Source organism: Herpailurus yagouaroundi, unplaced genomic scaffold (genome assembly GCF_014898765.1).
Source record: "Herpailurus yagouaroundi ecotype Mexico unplaced genomic scaffold, PumYag 160, whole genome shotgun sequence".
NCBI classification, from domain to species: Eukaryota; Metazoa; Chordata; class Mammalia; order Carnivora; family Felidae; genus Herpailurus; species Herpailurus yagouaroundi.
Window position 1 is genome coordinate 44,669,121 of NW_024412401.1, and position 15,474 is coordinate 44,684,594.

A 15,474-nucleotide genomic window follows, 5' to 3' on the forward strand; every position below is an offset into this window, starting at 1 on the left:
AGCTCATCAATTGCTGCTCCCAAAACTGAGCCGCCAGCTTTGCTCGCGACTCAGAGAAGATATTTAACACCCACACAGTGCCTGGGTCAGAAACCAGACAGAAGAGAGTAACTCCCAAACCCCACAAGTAGCCCAGTCTTGTTCCTCTGTCACCTCGGTCCACCCACTTCTCTCCATCTCCACTGCTGCTCCCCAGAATCTAAGCTGCCATCACCTGTCACTTCAATGGTGGGTCACCTGAATTTCAACAGCCCCATCACGAGTCTGCCTGCTTCCAGCTTCCCCTTCCAACACATCTTCCATATCATAGCCAACCGGCAGACCTGACCGTGTCACCCCGCGGCCCTGAACCCGTCCCTGGCTCTCCCACTCACTTCCTTCCAGTGCTTGTGGAAACGTCCCCTTCCCCGACAGACCTCCCCTGGCCACTCTGCTTACAGCTGTGACGCCCACTCCTCGCCAGCCTCTGAGTGCCCACCTTGCTCCGTTCTTCACCACAGCCGTGCTGCCATTCATCAGAGCATAGATTTTACTCGTTTACTTCGCTGATGTCCGTCTCCTGCCCTCTTACCACCCCCAACCCCAATAAATAATGTGAGTTTCACAAAGGAAGACATTTGTGATGGTTCTGTTCACCACTGGCTCCTCAGTCCCGGCACACAGTAGGCCCTCACTGAATATTGGCCAAGTGCGTGAATGCATGAATGACTGACTCCCCTCTGCCTGCAGGGTCACTGGCCCAGTCAAGTCCTTTCACGTGCCGGCTCTGTCCCCTCCAGCCCCTGTCCTTCCACATCCCCATGTGAACTCCAGCCAGACCACAAAGCTCTCCAAGTTCTTCCGCTGTATACTCACCCTGGGGCTTTTGCACGTGCTGTGGCCTCTGCCTGGAATGTCATTGCCCCCACCTTGCGCTGCCCTTCTGCGGGTGTGGGTGACCCCTTCACTGTGCTTCACAACGCTACTTTTCTCTCTTTTCTGAAGACTTTTCCACACTGTACTATGACTGCCCATGTGCTTGTCTCTAGCTGTTTCTAAACTGCCGGTTCCACGGGGGCTGGATCATCTTGTTTGCTCTCAGATTCTCGGGGCGCTGAGCATGCTGTCCAGGCACAGAAAATGTCAAGGGAGAAAGGGAGCCAAGCTCTTGAGTCTCAGCTGCCTCCCCTGTGGAGCGATGGCAAAGCTGATCCTGCAGGGCACCAAGGGGTGGACACGGCATGTGGTCTGTGTGACATCTGCCACCGTGCCCGGCATTGGGCAGGCATTTCACACCCGACGCTGACGTTAACGGAGGGTTCGCATGCACTGACGGAGGACCTGCTGTTTTCACTGTTCTAGAAGCCACCAGCTGATGTCCTGCCATCGTTTGTCACCTCTGGGGGCCACACCGATTAAGTGTCAGCCCCAGAGAGAATTCCTGTCCTTCCCTGTCCCAGCCATCCCATTTTGGCAGCTTGCCCACTGAGCAGAGAAAACCTCCGAGTCCGCTCTCTTCTCGGAACCAACTGTGTTTATTACCAGCACGTCACGGAATTGAGAACGTCTAGGGATTCCAGGGACCAGCGGTGCTGATCTCTCATTTTACACCTAGGACACAGGTTTAGAGAGGTCTTCTGACTTGCTCACGGCTACGCAGCTAGTTCGGGACCTCATTTTCTCTTTGCTTTTGGCAGAAGTTTAATTCTGTCTGGTTGAAACTGTGGGGACCCTGAGGAATTTGGCAGGTTAGTCTAAAACTCTCACTTGGGTTGACCCAATGAGACCAGTATTCTCACTGTGCCACGAGCGAAGAGAGGGGACACGTTTAACTTCTGTGACCTGCCAACTAACAGCATCGAGTCAGTTTTAGGTGTTGGGAAACTCTTGTCCCAGGGACCTTGTCTGCTCTCCAAACAGAAGAAATAGAAGGGACTATTGACCCTCTCACTCTATCCCCCTAGACAACTGGCCACCAGTGAAGGGATGGTGATGTCCCGCCCTGACCACCACCACTCTCCTTGGACAGCTCCTCCAGGGAGAACACCTCTGCCTGCCCGAAAGTGTGCTCCCCTTTCTAGGGGCACAGGACCTTTGCTCAGACTGCTTTTGGGGGGGAAGAAGCGGGAGCAGGGTGGGGGGGGGCGGGCACTCAGGCATTGGCAGAAGGATCGGGGAGGCAAGGGAGGGGTGGCCTGGTTGGAAGTGAACCCAGAACTCCCTCTCCCTTAGAGGGAGTCATCAGCCGCCTCCAACAGACTAATTCACAACCCCTGGTCCCAGAGGAAATCATTATGCCTAATTATTATTATTAGGCATAATGACTAATTAGTAAAAATAGCTACCATTTACCGAGTGCCAACTTATGCCTGGTACTTAATGCATATTATTTCTCTTTTCCTATTTTACACTTCTTTATTTTCCATTTTCCTAATTATCAAGTCAATATAGGTTCATGGAAAAAAATATTTAAAGATACCAAAAAAGCAGAAAAAGGGGGTAAAATTCACCCTTTGTTTCACCATCCACCTTCAGCCACTGCTAACGTACTGGAGTTTTCTTTCCAGGATTTCATCTGTCTTTCCGTTTCTCTTTCTCGTTGTGTGCGCGCGCACAGTACGTGAGATTTACCACAGCTGTGATCACATTCCCCACCCCCCCCAAATCCCTTCTAACTCCCACAGTGATCCTGTGAGTTGGGCGCCATTATCTCCATTTCACAGATCAGGAACCTGAGGCTCAGAGAAGGTAAGTAATTTGTCCACAGTCGCACAGCAGACAAAGGGTTGGATGGGAATGCCTATCAAGCCTTTCTGCTGCTGAAACCTGTCTCCCCACCCCCCGCCAACTCTGCCGTGTTGCTTCCCACACACTAAGGGAGAATCGGGGTCAGTTCTAATTACATCTCTGCTTCTGCGACCCCGTTCGTCTGCCCGTGCCCGCCGGACCACACTCTAGGAGTTTTTGAGGCACAGAAACCGAGAGGCGTAGCCACAGGTGTAGGAGATGGAGACGAGTTTGGCTACGTCGACTCCACTGGCCAGTACCTGACTACGGGAAGCTGTGATGAAGGCATTCTGTCAGAAACCGGAGGGAATCTGTGTTTTCTGTCCGTATAGATATCTGGAAAGCTGAAATCAGAAAGCATAATGAACTACTGTTTGCAAGCTGGTGGGCACAAGACAAACGCACGTAACTTCTACAGGGCAGCTGAGAGATACTCAGGATGCCTCCGGGGGGGGCCTGCAAAGGGCCTGGACACCACACTCCCTGGAGGGGAGGGGGCCGTGAGAACCCGGGTTCCACATTTCCTCAAATGGTTGGAACAAAGCCCGAGGGCACAGGCGTCTCTAAGTTGGCACCGAGCGTGATAAGTGGGCAAGATAAACGTGTGGCCCCTCGAGCACGGGGCAGAGGGGATGTGAGACGAGTAAGACAGTGCCCCTGCCTGCACGGGCTGCCAACTGGCGCAGGGAGACACCTAGAGAAAGAGAGTTCCATTACGATGCAGTAAGGCCGAGACATAGCTACAGAAAACCTTTTTGTTCAAAAAGCCGCCAGGAAGGGGATTTGTGACTGAGAAGACGCTGTGTGACGAAGGGCAGGAACGACCTGATTAAAGCCCGTTCCCAAAATGTTACGTTCAGACCGACATGCAACAATAAAGGCAGAGAACGAAAGACTATATCTTATCTTTATCTTATCTGTCTCAAATTTAGGAACGGTAAGTTGCCACACTTGGTCCCTTGATATTTTCCAGGATCTTCCTCCCTCGCAGTGTGAACAAGATGTCTAGGGTATGTTTTGCTTTGCTGCAGACAACGTTCACCTTGAGCCTTATTTCTGCACGCATGGGCACGCGCGCGCGTGTGTGCACACGTGTGTGTGTGTGTGTGTGTGTGTGTGTGTGTGTTCCACCATCTGAAGGTTCAGTCATCTCTAACCTAATAACCAGGAGCTGTTGACTCTACCTTCTGGATCCTACCAGAGCCACAGGATGCTGTGAATGTGCACGGCTTGGAACGTTCCCACCTTCCGTTAGGGGCTCAGATCCAGAGGTATTTCCTAACATCCACCCCTGCTAGTGCTGGGGGCCTCAGCCCTGCTTCCTGACTCCTGGAGGAGCCGCCACCCCATCGGCCCACCTCCCCCTGGGACCCGCTCTCCTCTTGACAAATGGGGGAGGTCAGTTCTGAAGCCCCAGGCGCTGCCCCCTCAGCTCCCTAGCTCACTCACCCTCCTCTGTTCTGCCTTTCCTTCTCCCCCTTCCTTGCTCACTGCCCAGACCCTCTTGTTCTAATTATTCCCGACAGGAGTGACTCACGCTTCTCAGATGTAGGAACAGAAATGTTGTGGCTGCACTGAAAGGTATGCGGAAGGAAATCAGCAGACGCCTGAACTTCAGCCAGGGGGACGAGCAAGGATGATCGCACAGGCCCCAGTGCGGCAGGAGGGGGGAGCCCCTCCTCTGACCTTCTGGAAGAGGCCGAGGCATCCAGCTTGGGTTCAAATCCCAACTCTGCCTCCTGGACGCTGGGGGACATTGGGCAAGTCACTTGGCTTGTCTGATCCTTTGTTTTCTCATCCTTCAAATGAGGACAATATCTCTCTTGCAAGTTGTTGTAAAGATTGTGATATTTTATATAAACATAAGTATACATATATATATGAGATTATATATACATATTTTTTATAAGTCATTTCAAAGCGTTCACTTTACACACATGCACGCACACACACACCCCCTAGGTTTAAACAGTGGCTTACACAGGGCAGTCCCCCACCTCTCTGGGCTGGCCGTGTCTACACTTCATAAATCTGTCACATAGAACAAATGCACTGGTGTAATAGAGAGTATCAGATAAACGTAAAGTATTTAAAGAAAATACTGAGGTGTATTTTTTCTTCTGTGCTTTGAGCGGAGTAATATTTATCCTGTCATTTTACAGCTAGGGGCTTGCTGGTTTTCCCAGCACAGCTCAGGGATACCAAATATAACGTGGGTTAAATATACAGGCCGACTTGGCTTCACACACTGTGTATGAAAATGAAACATAAACGGCTCGGATTCCCACATTCCTGACAGAGCCATCTTTGCAAACAGCATTTTCTCTTTGAAGAAAGTACTAGCAACTAAAAATGTTCCCATGTTTAATAATGATCGTCAAAGGGACATGGACAACGTCTTGTCTTTTATACATTATTACGCATTTAGTATACGGTTCATCTGGAGTGACACCAGCCAGCCCCTCGCAGCTGGAGACCCACAGAGCCCTGACCCTCTGCCAACCGGCTCAGTACTGTCCACACCTGGGGCCAGTCCCAGCCCAGCAGGTGGAAGCTCAATGGTCTTCACCCTGGCATCATTCTTTCTGCTCTAAGCCTGGAATCCTCATGCCTAAGAGGAAACTCAGATTCTAGCAGCTACCAACCCCTTATGGAGATGGTCAATTCCATCCAATGGGGTTCCTGCCTCAGTGCCCGTTTGGTATTCTAGGAGTTTCCCACCAGGACAATACCCTGACCATTACCCCTGCCCGTGCCAAGTCCTCGCCTGCTGCCTCTTCTTCCGGGACGGCAGGTGCCATTCTTCCGTACACTTTGTGCTGTCTGGGTCCAGCTGTGAATGACCTGAGCTCATGAAACCATGAGGCCACCAGCAACTAGTTGACGTGTTGACTGGCACCTGGCCTCCCATGCTCCTCCTGCCATCATGGCAGCTATGGACCCAGGCGAGTCCAAGCTGTGGTTGGTCACGCTCTTTCACTCTGAAGAGCTCTGCGACTGTTCTGTGTCATGTTTCCCAAGCCCTCAAACCTCAGAATGTGCTGGCCTGTGCTGTCCATTCCTACCCAGCGGTCCCCTCTAACATTGCTGGTTTTAATGCTGTAATATCACATTTCCTGATACACGCAAATGTATATACACACACAAATATAAAAACATAGGTGAGATCACACAACTCTCAAACATCATCTCACTATCAGAAATGATCACTGCTAATATTCTGGTAAATTCCCTTCTACTCCTATGCACATAATTTTGTCACATAGTTGAAATCATACTATACACAAAATTTTGTGGCCTAATTTTTATTTGACGTTGTGTTATAAGCATGTATCTGTCATGTCACCAAAATTATTTATGGAAATCTTTTTTTTTTTTTTTAATGTTTATCTTGAGAGAGAGAAAGAGACAGAGCATGAGCAAGGGAGGGGCAGAGAGAGAGAGGGAGTCACAGAATCTGAAACAGTTCCAGGCTCCGAGCTGTTAACACAGAGCCTGACGCGGAGCTCGAACTCATGAATCGTGATATCAGGACCTGAGCTGAAGTTGGATGCTCAACCAGCTGAGCCACCCAGGCGCCCCTTATAGAAATCTTTCATGACCGAGTGACTTCCCTCAAGCTAATGGCTATTTCAATTGTTTCTGATTTTTCACTACTTGGATATACATATTTAGACAATACATCTCTCTCATAATTTTGGATTATATCTTTGGTATAAATTCCCAGAAGTGAAATTTCTCAGTCAACAGGTATTAACATTTTTAAGGCCCTTGTTCTATAATCTTGCTTTAGTCCATGACCTTCTAAATTGCTAGAGAATGAAATCATAGTCACCAGTTCAAAGCTTTTCTATCTATAATCTTTTGGTTGCCATGAACTTAACTACTGAAATCACAATAAAATAGGGTGACACATTTTTCTATTAATTTCAACACAAATATGGGTTTAAAAATATTTCACATAGGAGTGTGTGGAACTAGAAGTAATGAGATTAAGCAATATTTTCAAGTGACCCACAGTTTCTTTCCTACTAATAAGAAATAGTCATTGAGATTTGTATCTCTAATTATTTTTTAGATTCTTCTTCTCACAGCTATGAATCTGAATCTGAGTCAGCACCCTAAACAGCCAGAATTGGAAACAGCGAACTCTATTTTTGAGTTTCTTATGTAGAATGTGAACTTGGGATGAGCTGCTCAGAATTCATTTATGTAATAATTTTTTTTTGAAATATCTGTCTTCTCTGTGAACCCTCCCATGATTTCTCCAGGAAAAATTAACTACCCTTCCTCCCATAGCTCATCACTAGTGCCTCATTTAACGCTTGCTATGGTCTTCATCATATTTGAGTTATTTGTTCAACTTACCCATCGGCTGGGAGCTCCTAGAAGGAACAACCTAGTGTGATTCCCAAGACGTAGCAGAAAGACCAACATACAATAGGCATGCATAAACAGGATGAGGATCCATTTTCAATTTGCCAGGGAGCATGTGGATTCTGCCTTGCTCGGAATCTGGTGCATAGGATGGATCCGAAAGAAGAAACGGAAGCAGGTCCATTGCCAGCTCGGAGGCTGTCCACAGAGCGATAGTCAGAAAACAAGAAAAAAATACCAGAAAAAAAATGTCTGTGGTTCCAAAACGAGAGAAGACCCCATTCATTATTTCACAGATATTTATGGATTACTTCCCAGGGAGTAGGATGGTGTTAGATGATGGAATCCAGAGAGGGAGAGGAAGTTCCTTCTGCCTTCCCAGAGCTCAAGGGGAAATGACAATGGAGGTTGGTTGCCGTGGTCCTACTAAAAGGTTATCCACGGATGGGGGAGAGGACATGTGCAAAACCGGGATAGACTAAGAGATAGTCTGGTCCTGCATTCATCAAAGACCACCACCTTCAGTCAGTTACCTGCAGATCACTCAAGATTCTTCCAATCACCACGCTGTGTCTAGAACATCCGCTCACTATTTCCATGTGGTAGCAAACTTTAAGGATGGGCAAGCCCTTTGAAATCTGCTAAATCTTACTACTAATTTCTCTAGGAAGTCTTACATAGAAGCTGGTTGGCCATGAAAAATCTATTACTTCTAACCAAATGGATATTTTAAAATATGTTATATATAATTGGGAGAAAAATGTCTAAGGCCTAAGGGTAAAGATTCATTAAGAAAAAGCACAGAGGGGTGGGAAGCTTGGGAGTAAGACAGCCAGGAATAAAATTCCTGGGCTGCTGGTTCTTGGTCCTTCCACCTTAACAAAATGCTTCACCTTTCTGGGGATCAGCATTTTCATCTGTAAAATAGGGATGATGATACCTATGTCCTACAGAAGGAAGAAAGAAAAGTGGGAGTACGAAGAAGAGGGCTGTCCATGCAGGTGAGGCACAGACATCTAGCACCCAAACATAAGGCAGGTGCATTGCTTAAGAGAAAAGAGAATTCTGGTGAGACCAGCTGTCAGGTGACTTGGATGCCAGTCCCAGATTCTCCCACAGTAGCCACAAGACCCAGAGAATTCCATTCCCTCTAACAACCTCCATTTTCCCAACTGTAACGTGAAAAGGTTGGAGGAGGCGACCTTATGGCTCCTTCAGGTTCTGATAGTTAAGCGGATCCTTTGTTTCTCTCTTCTAGAGTGTGTGAGGTGTTGGGGCGCCTGGGTGGCTCAGTCGTTTGAGGGCCTGACTCCTGATTTCAGGCTCAGGTTGTGATCCCAGGGTCTTGGGATCGAGCCCCACATGGGGCTCTGAGCTGAGCATGGAGCCTGCTTGGGATTCTCTCTCTCTCTCTCTCTCTCTCTCTCGCTTTCTTCCCACCCCCCAACTCGCGCATGCACATGAACTCTCTCTCTCTCAAAAATAGAAAGAAAGAAAGAAAGAAAGAAAGAGGAGGAAGGAAGGGAGGGAGGAAGAAAGAGAGTGTGGGGCAGGGGACAATCCCCAGCTAAGAGCATTGCCAACCCAGCCATCAGGACTGACCCGCCTGCAGACTGCCTTGTCTCCAGGTTGGAGACTGCCCGCCCAGCTCACCACACAGAGTAATTAATTACTACTTGTGAAAGATCCCACCACGTGCTGGTGTTTCATGAGCCATGAAGAGAGACCCATCTCCCATTTTGACAGTGCTGCACTGAACATTCATAAAATATTGAAGTAACTAATGAAGTCGTTTTTCATTTCAATGGTGGTTGTCTCTACTTATCTCTACATTTGTGTGTCCGTCCAGTCACAGATTTCTTGAACTAGTCAGAGCGCCTATTATGGGGAACAGACATGCAGACGTGTTGCTTGTCCTCGGCTGGGGCTCCAGGCCCGTCCCCTTGGTACGTAGGTGGCCGTGTTCTCCCTGGGTCTCCACACTGTCCCCTCTCTGTGTGGCCCTGTGTCCAAATTTCCTCTCCTTGTGAGGACACCGGTCCTATAGGATTAGGGCCCACCCTAATGACCTCATTTTAACTTGATTATCTCTATAAAGACCCCATCTCCAAATAAGGTCATATTTTGAGTCACCAGGGGTTAAGATTTCAATCCATACATTTTGAGAGTGATGTTATTAAGCCAAATAAGGGAGTCAACTTATTCATTCATTTGTTTGTGCATTCGTTCTTCCAACCCTAATCGAGTCCCTACTATGTGCCAGACATTGCACTGGGTACTGGCGATCCAAAGGCAGTCTTAGCACAGAGGAGTTCAATTTGGCAGAAGCATCACCCACACAGACAGGTCACTGAGTGTGGCATACATGTGAAGCATGAGGTGGGCACAGGGACAGAGCAGCTCTCTGCTCCCCGGAGGGTTCAGGGCCACTTCCAAGGCTTCCATGAGGTAGCCAAGAGATGAAAGGCTTGGGTAGAGCCTTCAGGTGGCAGGGAGAGAGGGAGGGAGGGAGGGAGAGAGAGAGAGAGAGAGAGAGAGAGAGAGAGAATTATTCCTGGATCTCATGCAGAGGACACGGCATGCGTGAACAAACAAGAGCTTGGCACGAAGGGCATAATTCTGGAACTCAAGAAATGGGGACGGAGCCTAGGGCATGTGTTTGCAGCAAGAGAGGAGAGATTTAGGGTAAAGACTGATGTGGTAATTCTCATGCAAAAACCATGTAGTTGAGAAATCTCTCCCCTGTCCAAACCCAGACACCCAAGCACTTCCTCTCTCTGTTTAAAACACTACTAAGAACTAGGAGGCTAGAGAGAAGCCCTCCCTCTCAGAGAAGCTCAAATGCAGATCCCAGTTCATGCCCTGAAGTTTATGTCTGTGAGTGAGGCCAGCCTCTTGCGGCATCGCTCTTACCCCTATATACTCTTACTCTACACACAATGCTGACGACTTGGTGAGCTCATCTTCAGACCATCACATAGCACAGTACAGCCAGCAAATAGAAGGGACGCCACAGGATGCCACAGTCATGCAATGTGCAGTGTAGGAAGTGACAGCCTGAAGGCAGAGGAGGAGGTAGAAAAACCCTTCAGAGCTCTTCTGGGGCACCGATACATTGCAGAACAATTTAAAACCAGTTTGCAGAAGCATCATTCAATTAAAAAGCCAAATTCACTGAAATGTATTTGAGAAGCCAAGATACCCAGCAAGACTGAAAGGGTTGGGTGTTGAAAGGGTTAAACACAGACCATTTAGAAAACCAAGGACTCCAACTCCCCCAGGGGTGCCCAATAGCCCCAGACCCATAGGACCTGTTTGAGGCAAATGAGTGCTCATGGGCTGGGCTCCGTGTTTTCTGTTGGAAGAGGCTTCAGGAATCACTTGGGCCAAAGTCTCCCTTTAGGCCCAAGAAAACGAGGCTCAGTGTGGGGCAAGGACTTGCCTGGAACCGCCCAGCAAGAGCAGAGAGCTTGAGCTGCAACTGGCTTCTCTTGACCCTGCCTCCTAGGGCTTTAGGGAAACACCAGGTGAGGGCACTTGGGGCAGCTCCGCAAAGCAGGACCCAGGAGGACTCTGAATCCCGGAGATGTTCTGGGCTAGTGGGGAGAGGGGGCTGGGGCATGTCGGGTCCTGGGGTTGGGAGGACTGCTACGGCCACTGTGACAATCCTTCCTGCAGCTCAACAGTCCCATTACCTCTCTGGACCCTCCAAGCAAGGCGGTAAGGTAAGCAGGGCAGAAATTATTATCTCAAAGTGCAGATAAGGCAACTGAGGCCCATAAGGGGAGAGCTACTTTGTCCACATGATAGAGTGTGCAGGGTTGGAACAACAAATGTCATTATAATATTATATCTAATAATATTATATACAATTATAAATTATTATATGCAACAAATTATATAATATATAAATAATTATATATTTAATGTATAATATTAATTATATATTATATATTTTATGTATATTATATTAATATGATATATTAATATATTATATATTATATAATATATATAATATGCAACGAATTATATAATATATAAATAATTATATATTTAATGCATATTAATTATATATTATATTGTATATATACAATATGATATATTAATATATTATATAATATATAATATATAATATGTAATGAATTATATAATATATAATTATATATTTAATGTATAATATTAATTATATATTAATTACATATATAATTATATATTATAAATATAATATATAATTATATATGTGTGTATATATAATATATATATTATTTAGTCATTACTTGGGCCAAAGCATGTCACCGAGCGGCAGTGAGCATCCAATGGCTCTATTTCAGATGCTAACCCCCATTATAGTTGCCTCTCTTTCTGCCAGTGCCGTAAACGTCCCCGCTTTTTGTGCAGCCCTTTAGAAACTTTCCAGTTCCTTCACAGTTTCCTTGTCAGCTGAGCGTAACAGTTTGGAAAACAGTGGTGCCTCATTACAGCTTCAAACCAAACACCAATTCCAGCTCTGTAGAGCAGCGGTTTTCTTTAGAACACATTTATCACTAAAACAAAGGGCTGTGGGCTTGGGAGCAAGCGATGTTTTGAGCTGTCAAGACAGCTGGAGATGTTTGGGAAAACAATTTTTTTTTTTTTTTGAGATAATGCTTGCTTTGTAGGTAGGTACAATTTCAATTTTTTTCCCCCGTAAATTTACATTTTTTAGATTGCACGGGAAAGAACCGGGATATCTTTGATCGTCTCAAATATAATTACTGTTTTGACTACTAAGTCAACTTTGCGATACTTAAAAAAAAAAAAGGCGAGTCACCAAATATAACCATGCAGTTTGCATTTCCTCATCATTTTAAAAGGCATATGGTGGCTTTTTTGTTAAATGAGAGAGCGAGTAGGAATACTGCAGGTATTTTTTTTTAACGGGTGGGTCAACTGTGGTGCACATGCTAATGGGCGCACAGCTGTATATGACCATGCACCTATATTTAAATAAAGCCTGAGACCTTGCCAAGTACATCCACCCCTGTTTTGTCCCTGGTCCTCACAGCGGCGCCGTGAGGGAAACAGGGTGAAGATGGCCAGATGAGGCATCTGAGCATTTATTCGACAAATATTTACAACTTTCTACTCTGTGACAGGCCCTACACCCGGGACTCAGGGGAGAGAAACACCTAGTGCCCCCTGCTCCCAGGGAGCTCGCGTGGGGCCATATGTGGGGACTGGGCTCCCGGCTGTGTGGACCTCCTCACCCAGGACATTTGCCACTCTAGGACCTGCTTCCTCTCAAACCTGCAACCCATTCAACTCAAGAGTGGGACTTTCTTTTGGAAGAGCTGCCTTCTGGTCCGGGTGTCCTGAGTACCTTGACGGGGCGACTGGCACCATGTGGTGGCCACTGGGCCGCTGTGGCCAAGCTGAGGAATCATCTGGGACACTTCAAACCCAGGTCTTCAGGGGGTGCGCCCACCTGAAGAGACACTCCATCCTTAGGACCCCCCCCGCCCCTCCTCCCCACCTAATAGTACCTCCGTGTTTATAATCCTCCCAATACAAAATGTCTCTGCACACCTCTCTGCCTTTGTATAAGCTGTCCCTGCTGCTCAGAATGCCCTTCTCTGCCCATATACCATGCGAGCCTCTCTATGTCATTAAAACCCAACAGATGTCACTTCCTACAGGGCACACTGCTCCTGCTTTGCATCAGCTCTGAACCATGTTCAGGATTCCACTTCAGACATGTCACCCTATATTGTGATTTTCTTCTTTATACGTCTCAATCCCCTATCTTTGAGCATCTTGGGGGGGGGGGGCTGTGTTCTCTGACTTTCTGCATCGTCAGCACTTAGTCTAGACTCTGACACACGGCAGATGTTCAACAATGGTTTCCTAAATGAATAAATAATACTAAGCATTCAGTAAGCACCTAGAATGTCAGGGGTTCTAAGCACCGAGATTATCTCTAACCCTCACGATGATCCCCGGAAGCAGGCATTATTTTTCTCACTTCACAGATTAGAAACCCGAAGCTTGGAGAAATTATGAGACTCGCCCAAGATCAGAGTCAGAAAAAAAAAGAACCAGATCCGAAGCCAGCTTTGTTTGACCTCAGTGCTCTTTCCACGGCGTCACGCTGTCCCCCAGGCGGGGCATGTTCCCCCAGGCGGTCTCTCCTGCACAGTTTGATAAGGGACGCAGGGAGCCCCCCCCCCCCGGCTGTCTCCCCTCCTCCACTCACCGGTTCCAACCCCAGCAAACAGGCCAAGCCAAGGAGGGTTCTGTTCAGAGGTCTCCTGGCAATTCATCTGTCAATGCCCCTCCTTTCTGTTTATCCTAAGAGCACTTTCCGCAGCATGGATCCGAACAACAAGACTTGAAGCACCTCGCTCTTAGTGATCTCGACTCAGAGTTTCATTTTTCTACATCACTCTGACTGCTTCTGAAAATGGTCAAAGACCAGATCTTACCGAGACTAATTATTTCTTTAAGATGTACAGATCCATCCGTTGGCGAAAAGAAGGCCAGGAGGCAGAGTTAAATTACATAGTACATCACTGTCCCCGGCATATTCATCTCTGCCACTCTGTCAGTGTAAAAATTTACAGCAGATATTATCTCTTTGAAGGGGTTCAAGTCCTAGAAAATACAAGCTAAATTTTAAATAGAATTTTAATTTTAATGAAAGCTTCAGGGAATGCTGTTTGTGTTGCGTATCTTTCATACCTGGTGATTAAGTTAATTTATGCTTAATGGAAAAGGATATTTCTAATCCCCAGACAGGCTCAACATCTGTCCAGGACTGTGTTTTTGGAAGCTGTAAGCTGCTTGTGATGGATGTCATATAGCCAGGACGCTACTGAACTGACACCTGAAGGCTATGTATAAGGAGGACCAGGGACATTATGTCTCTGCCCAGTGCTTGTGTTGAAATCAAATCAAAATCCCAAGGATCTCATTCCGCCAGCCTTTGGAAACCTTGCCTCCTGCTCTTTCATATTGTTCCCCGGACAGGCCTGGGGAAAGGAGCTGGGTGGGGGGGGGCTCTGGATCTAGCATCCGTGCTTGGTGAAAACGAGCAGTTCTCGACCCTCGACGCCATCTACCCGCCGGTGCTCGGCTGGACGCTCTGTACACACTACCTCCTTTGACTCTCACAACAATCCTGAAGGTAGCGACTATTATCCCCACTTCATGTTTGGGGAAGCTGAGGCTCAAAAAGGTGAAACAGCTTATGGCGAGGCGGCTTATGTAGTATCTGATCGGGAGAGAGGCTGCTTTGCTTCTTTGTCCTATAGTAGAGGGCAGGAGTTGATAAACTATGGTCCTTGGGTCCAAACCAGCTTGCCATCTGTTTTTGTAAACAGAGCTTTGTTGGGACACAGTCGCATCCATTGGATTTCATGTAGCAAATACTGTGAAGATACAGTCCATGGCTTCAAGGAACGTAGGCTCAGGCAGGACTTCCAAATAAACTGGTAAGTCTTTCACTGCCTCAGTAGCCCCCAACCTGCCCAGTAACAGACCCGGAGGCCCGCTCTGCTGTTGCCTTTCTAGCAGATCGCTCAGGCGTTCCTGACCGTTCCCTGGGAGGGTCTCCTGAGCGTCCATGAACAGGGCCAGGGTCCTCGAGAAGACATCTTCCTCTCCTCACAGACTCCCAAGGGTCCACTCCCACTGGAACGTCCTTCCTTCCAAGCTGGGCTGCCATCTGAGGACCATCCATGGGAAGAGGGCTCATTCTTCATACTCCCTAAGCTTCCAGCCCTTGAATGGAGCTAGGTTCCATGGAGACGTGGCAGGGGGGGTGGGTAGACTGGGGGTCAGAGGAGAGCCTGTCTCACCTGTGGCTTCTCGTGTCCTGCTTGTGGCAAGTGTCACACAGGCCCTCTCACCCAGATTCATCAGGTTCTGCCTCTCAGCGCCTCTTTCACTGGAGCTTATAACTAGAGCCAAAGGTCAAGGACAGGAATATGCACCACTTCATCTCCGTTTCCTCCCCACCATGTTGCTCTTCACGTGACCACAATGTCACTCCCAGCGACAGCAAAGCCAGATGCTGGTGGTGGCGGTGGGAGGGGCCCTGGTCAACGATTCTCCACCAGCGATTCCTAGACATGAGATTAAGTGAGTGTGCAGCCATTTGATGGGTGAAACGAGAAAAGTAAGCAAAGTTGCACGTGTGAACGTGTGAGCGTGGGTGTCCATTGTTTTATGAAATCAATCTCAGTATGAAGTCAAATATTAGGCAGCTATTAGACTATTTTGACATATGAAAATGTCAATTTCACATGGTTCCAGCGAATCGTTAGTACCTGATTTTTTTATAAGGTCCTCACG

The 15,474-nt window shown here is 47.5% G+C and overlaps 1 protein-coding gene and 1 long non-coding RNA gene across 17 annotated transcripts in view; one reads left to right on the forward strand and one right to left on the reverse strand.

Moving 5' to 3' along the window:
• Window positions 1-15,474, reverse strand: part of TTLL11 (tubulin tyrosine ligase like 11) — a 245,870-nt gene that overhangs the window by 63,435 nt on the left and 166,961 nt on the right. For 11 of the 15 annotated variants that reach the window (XM_040482200.1, XM_040482196.1, XM_040482190.1 and 8 more), the window contains one exon: window positions 3,027-3,110. The exons of 1 other annotated variant lie outside the window; for it this stretch is intronic. In XM_040482200.1, coding sequence (XP_040338134.1) covers window positions 3,027-3,110 — 84 coding nt within the window. Of the gene's footprint in view, window positions 1-855; window positions 1,191-3,026; window positions 3,111-13,218; window positions 13,230-14,915; window positions 15,246-15,474 lie in introns of those variants that run through there. 3 more of the 15 variants (XM_040482205.1, XM_040482204.1, XM_040482199.1) reach the window with 3 other exon arrangements.
• LOC121034938 (uncharacterized) lies at window positions 1,359-4,647 on the forward strand. Of its 2 annotated transcripts, none has more exons than XR_005792684.1 (3): window positions 1,359-1,727; window positions 3,935-4,037; window positions 4,293-4,647. It is a non-coding gene; the product is annotated as an uncharacterized LOC121034938 (long non-coding RNA). The 2 variants fall into 2 exon arrangements; XR_005792685.1 differs by having other exon boundaries at window positions 1,619-1,727; window positions 3,099-4,037.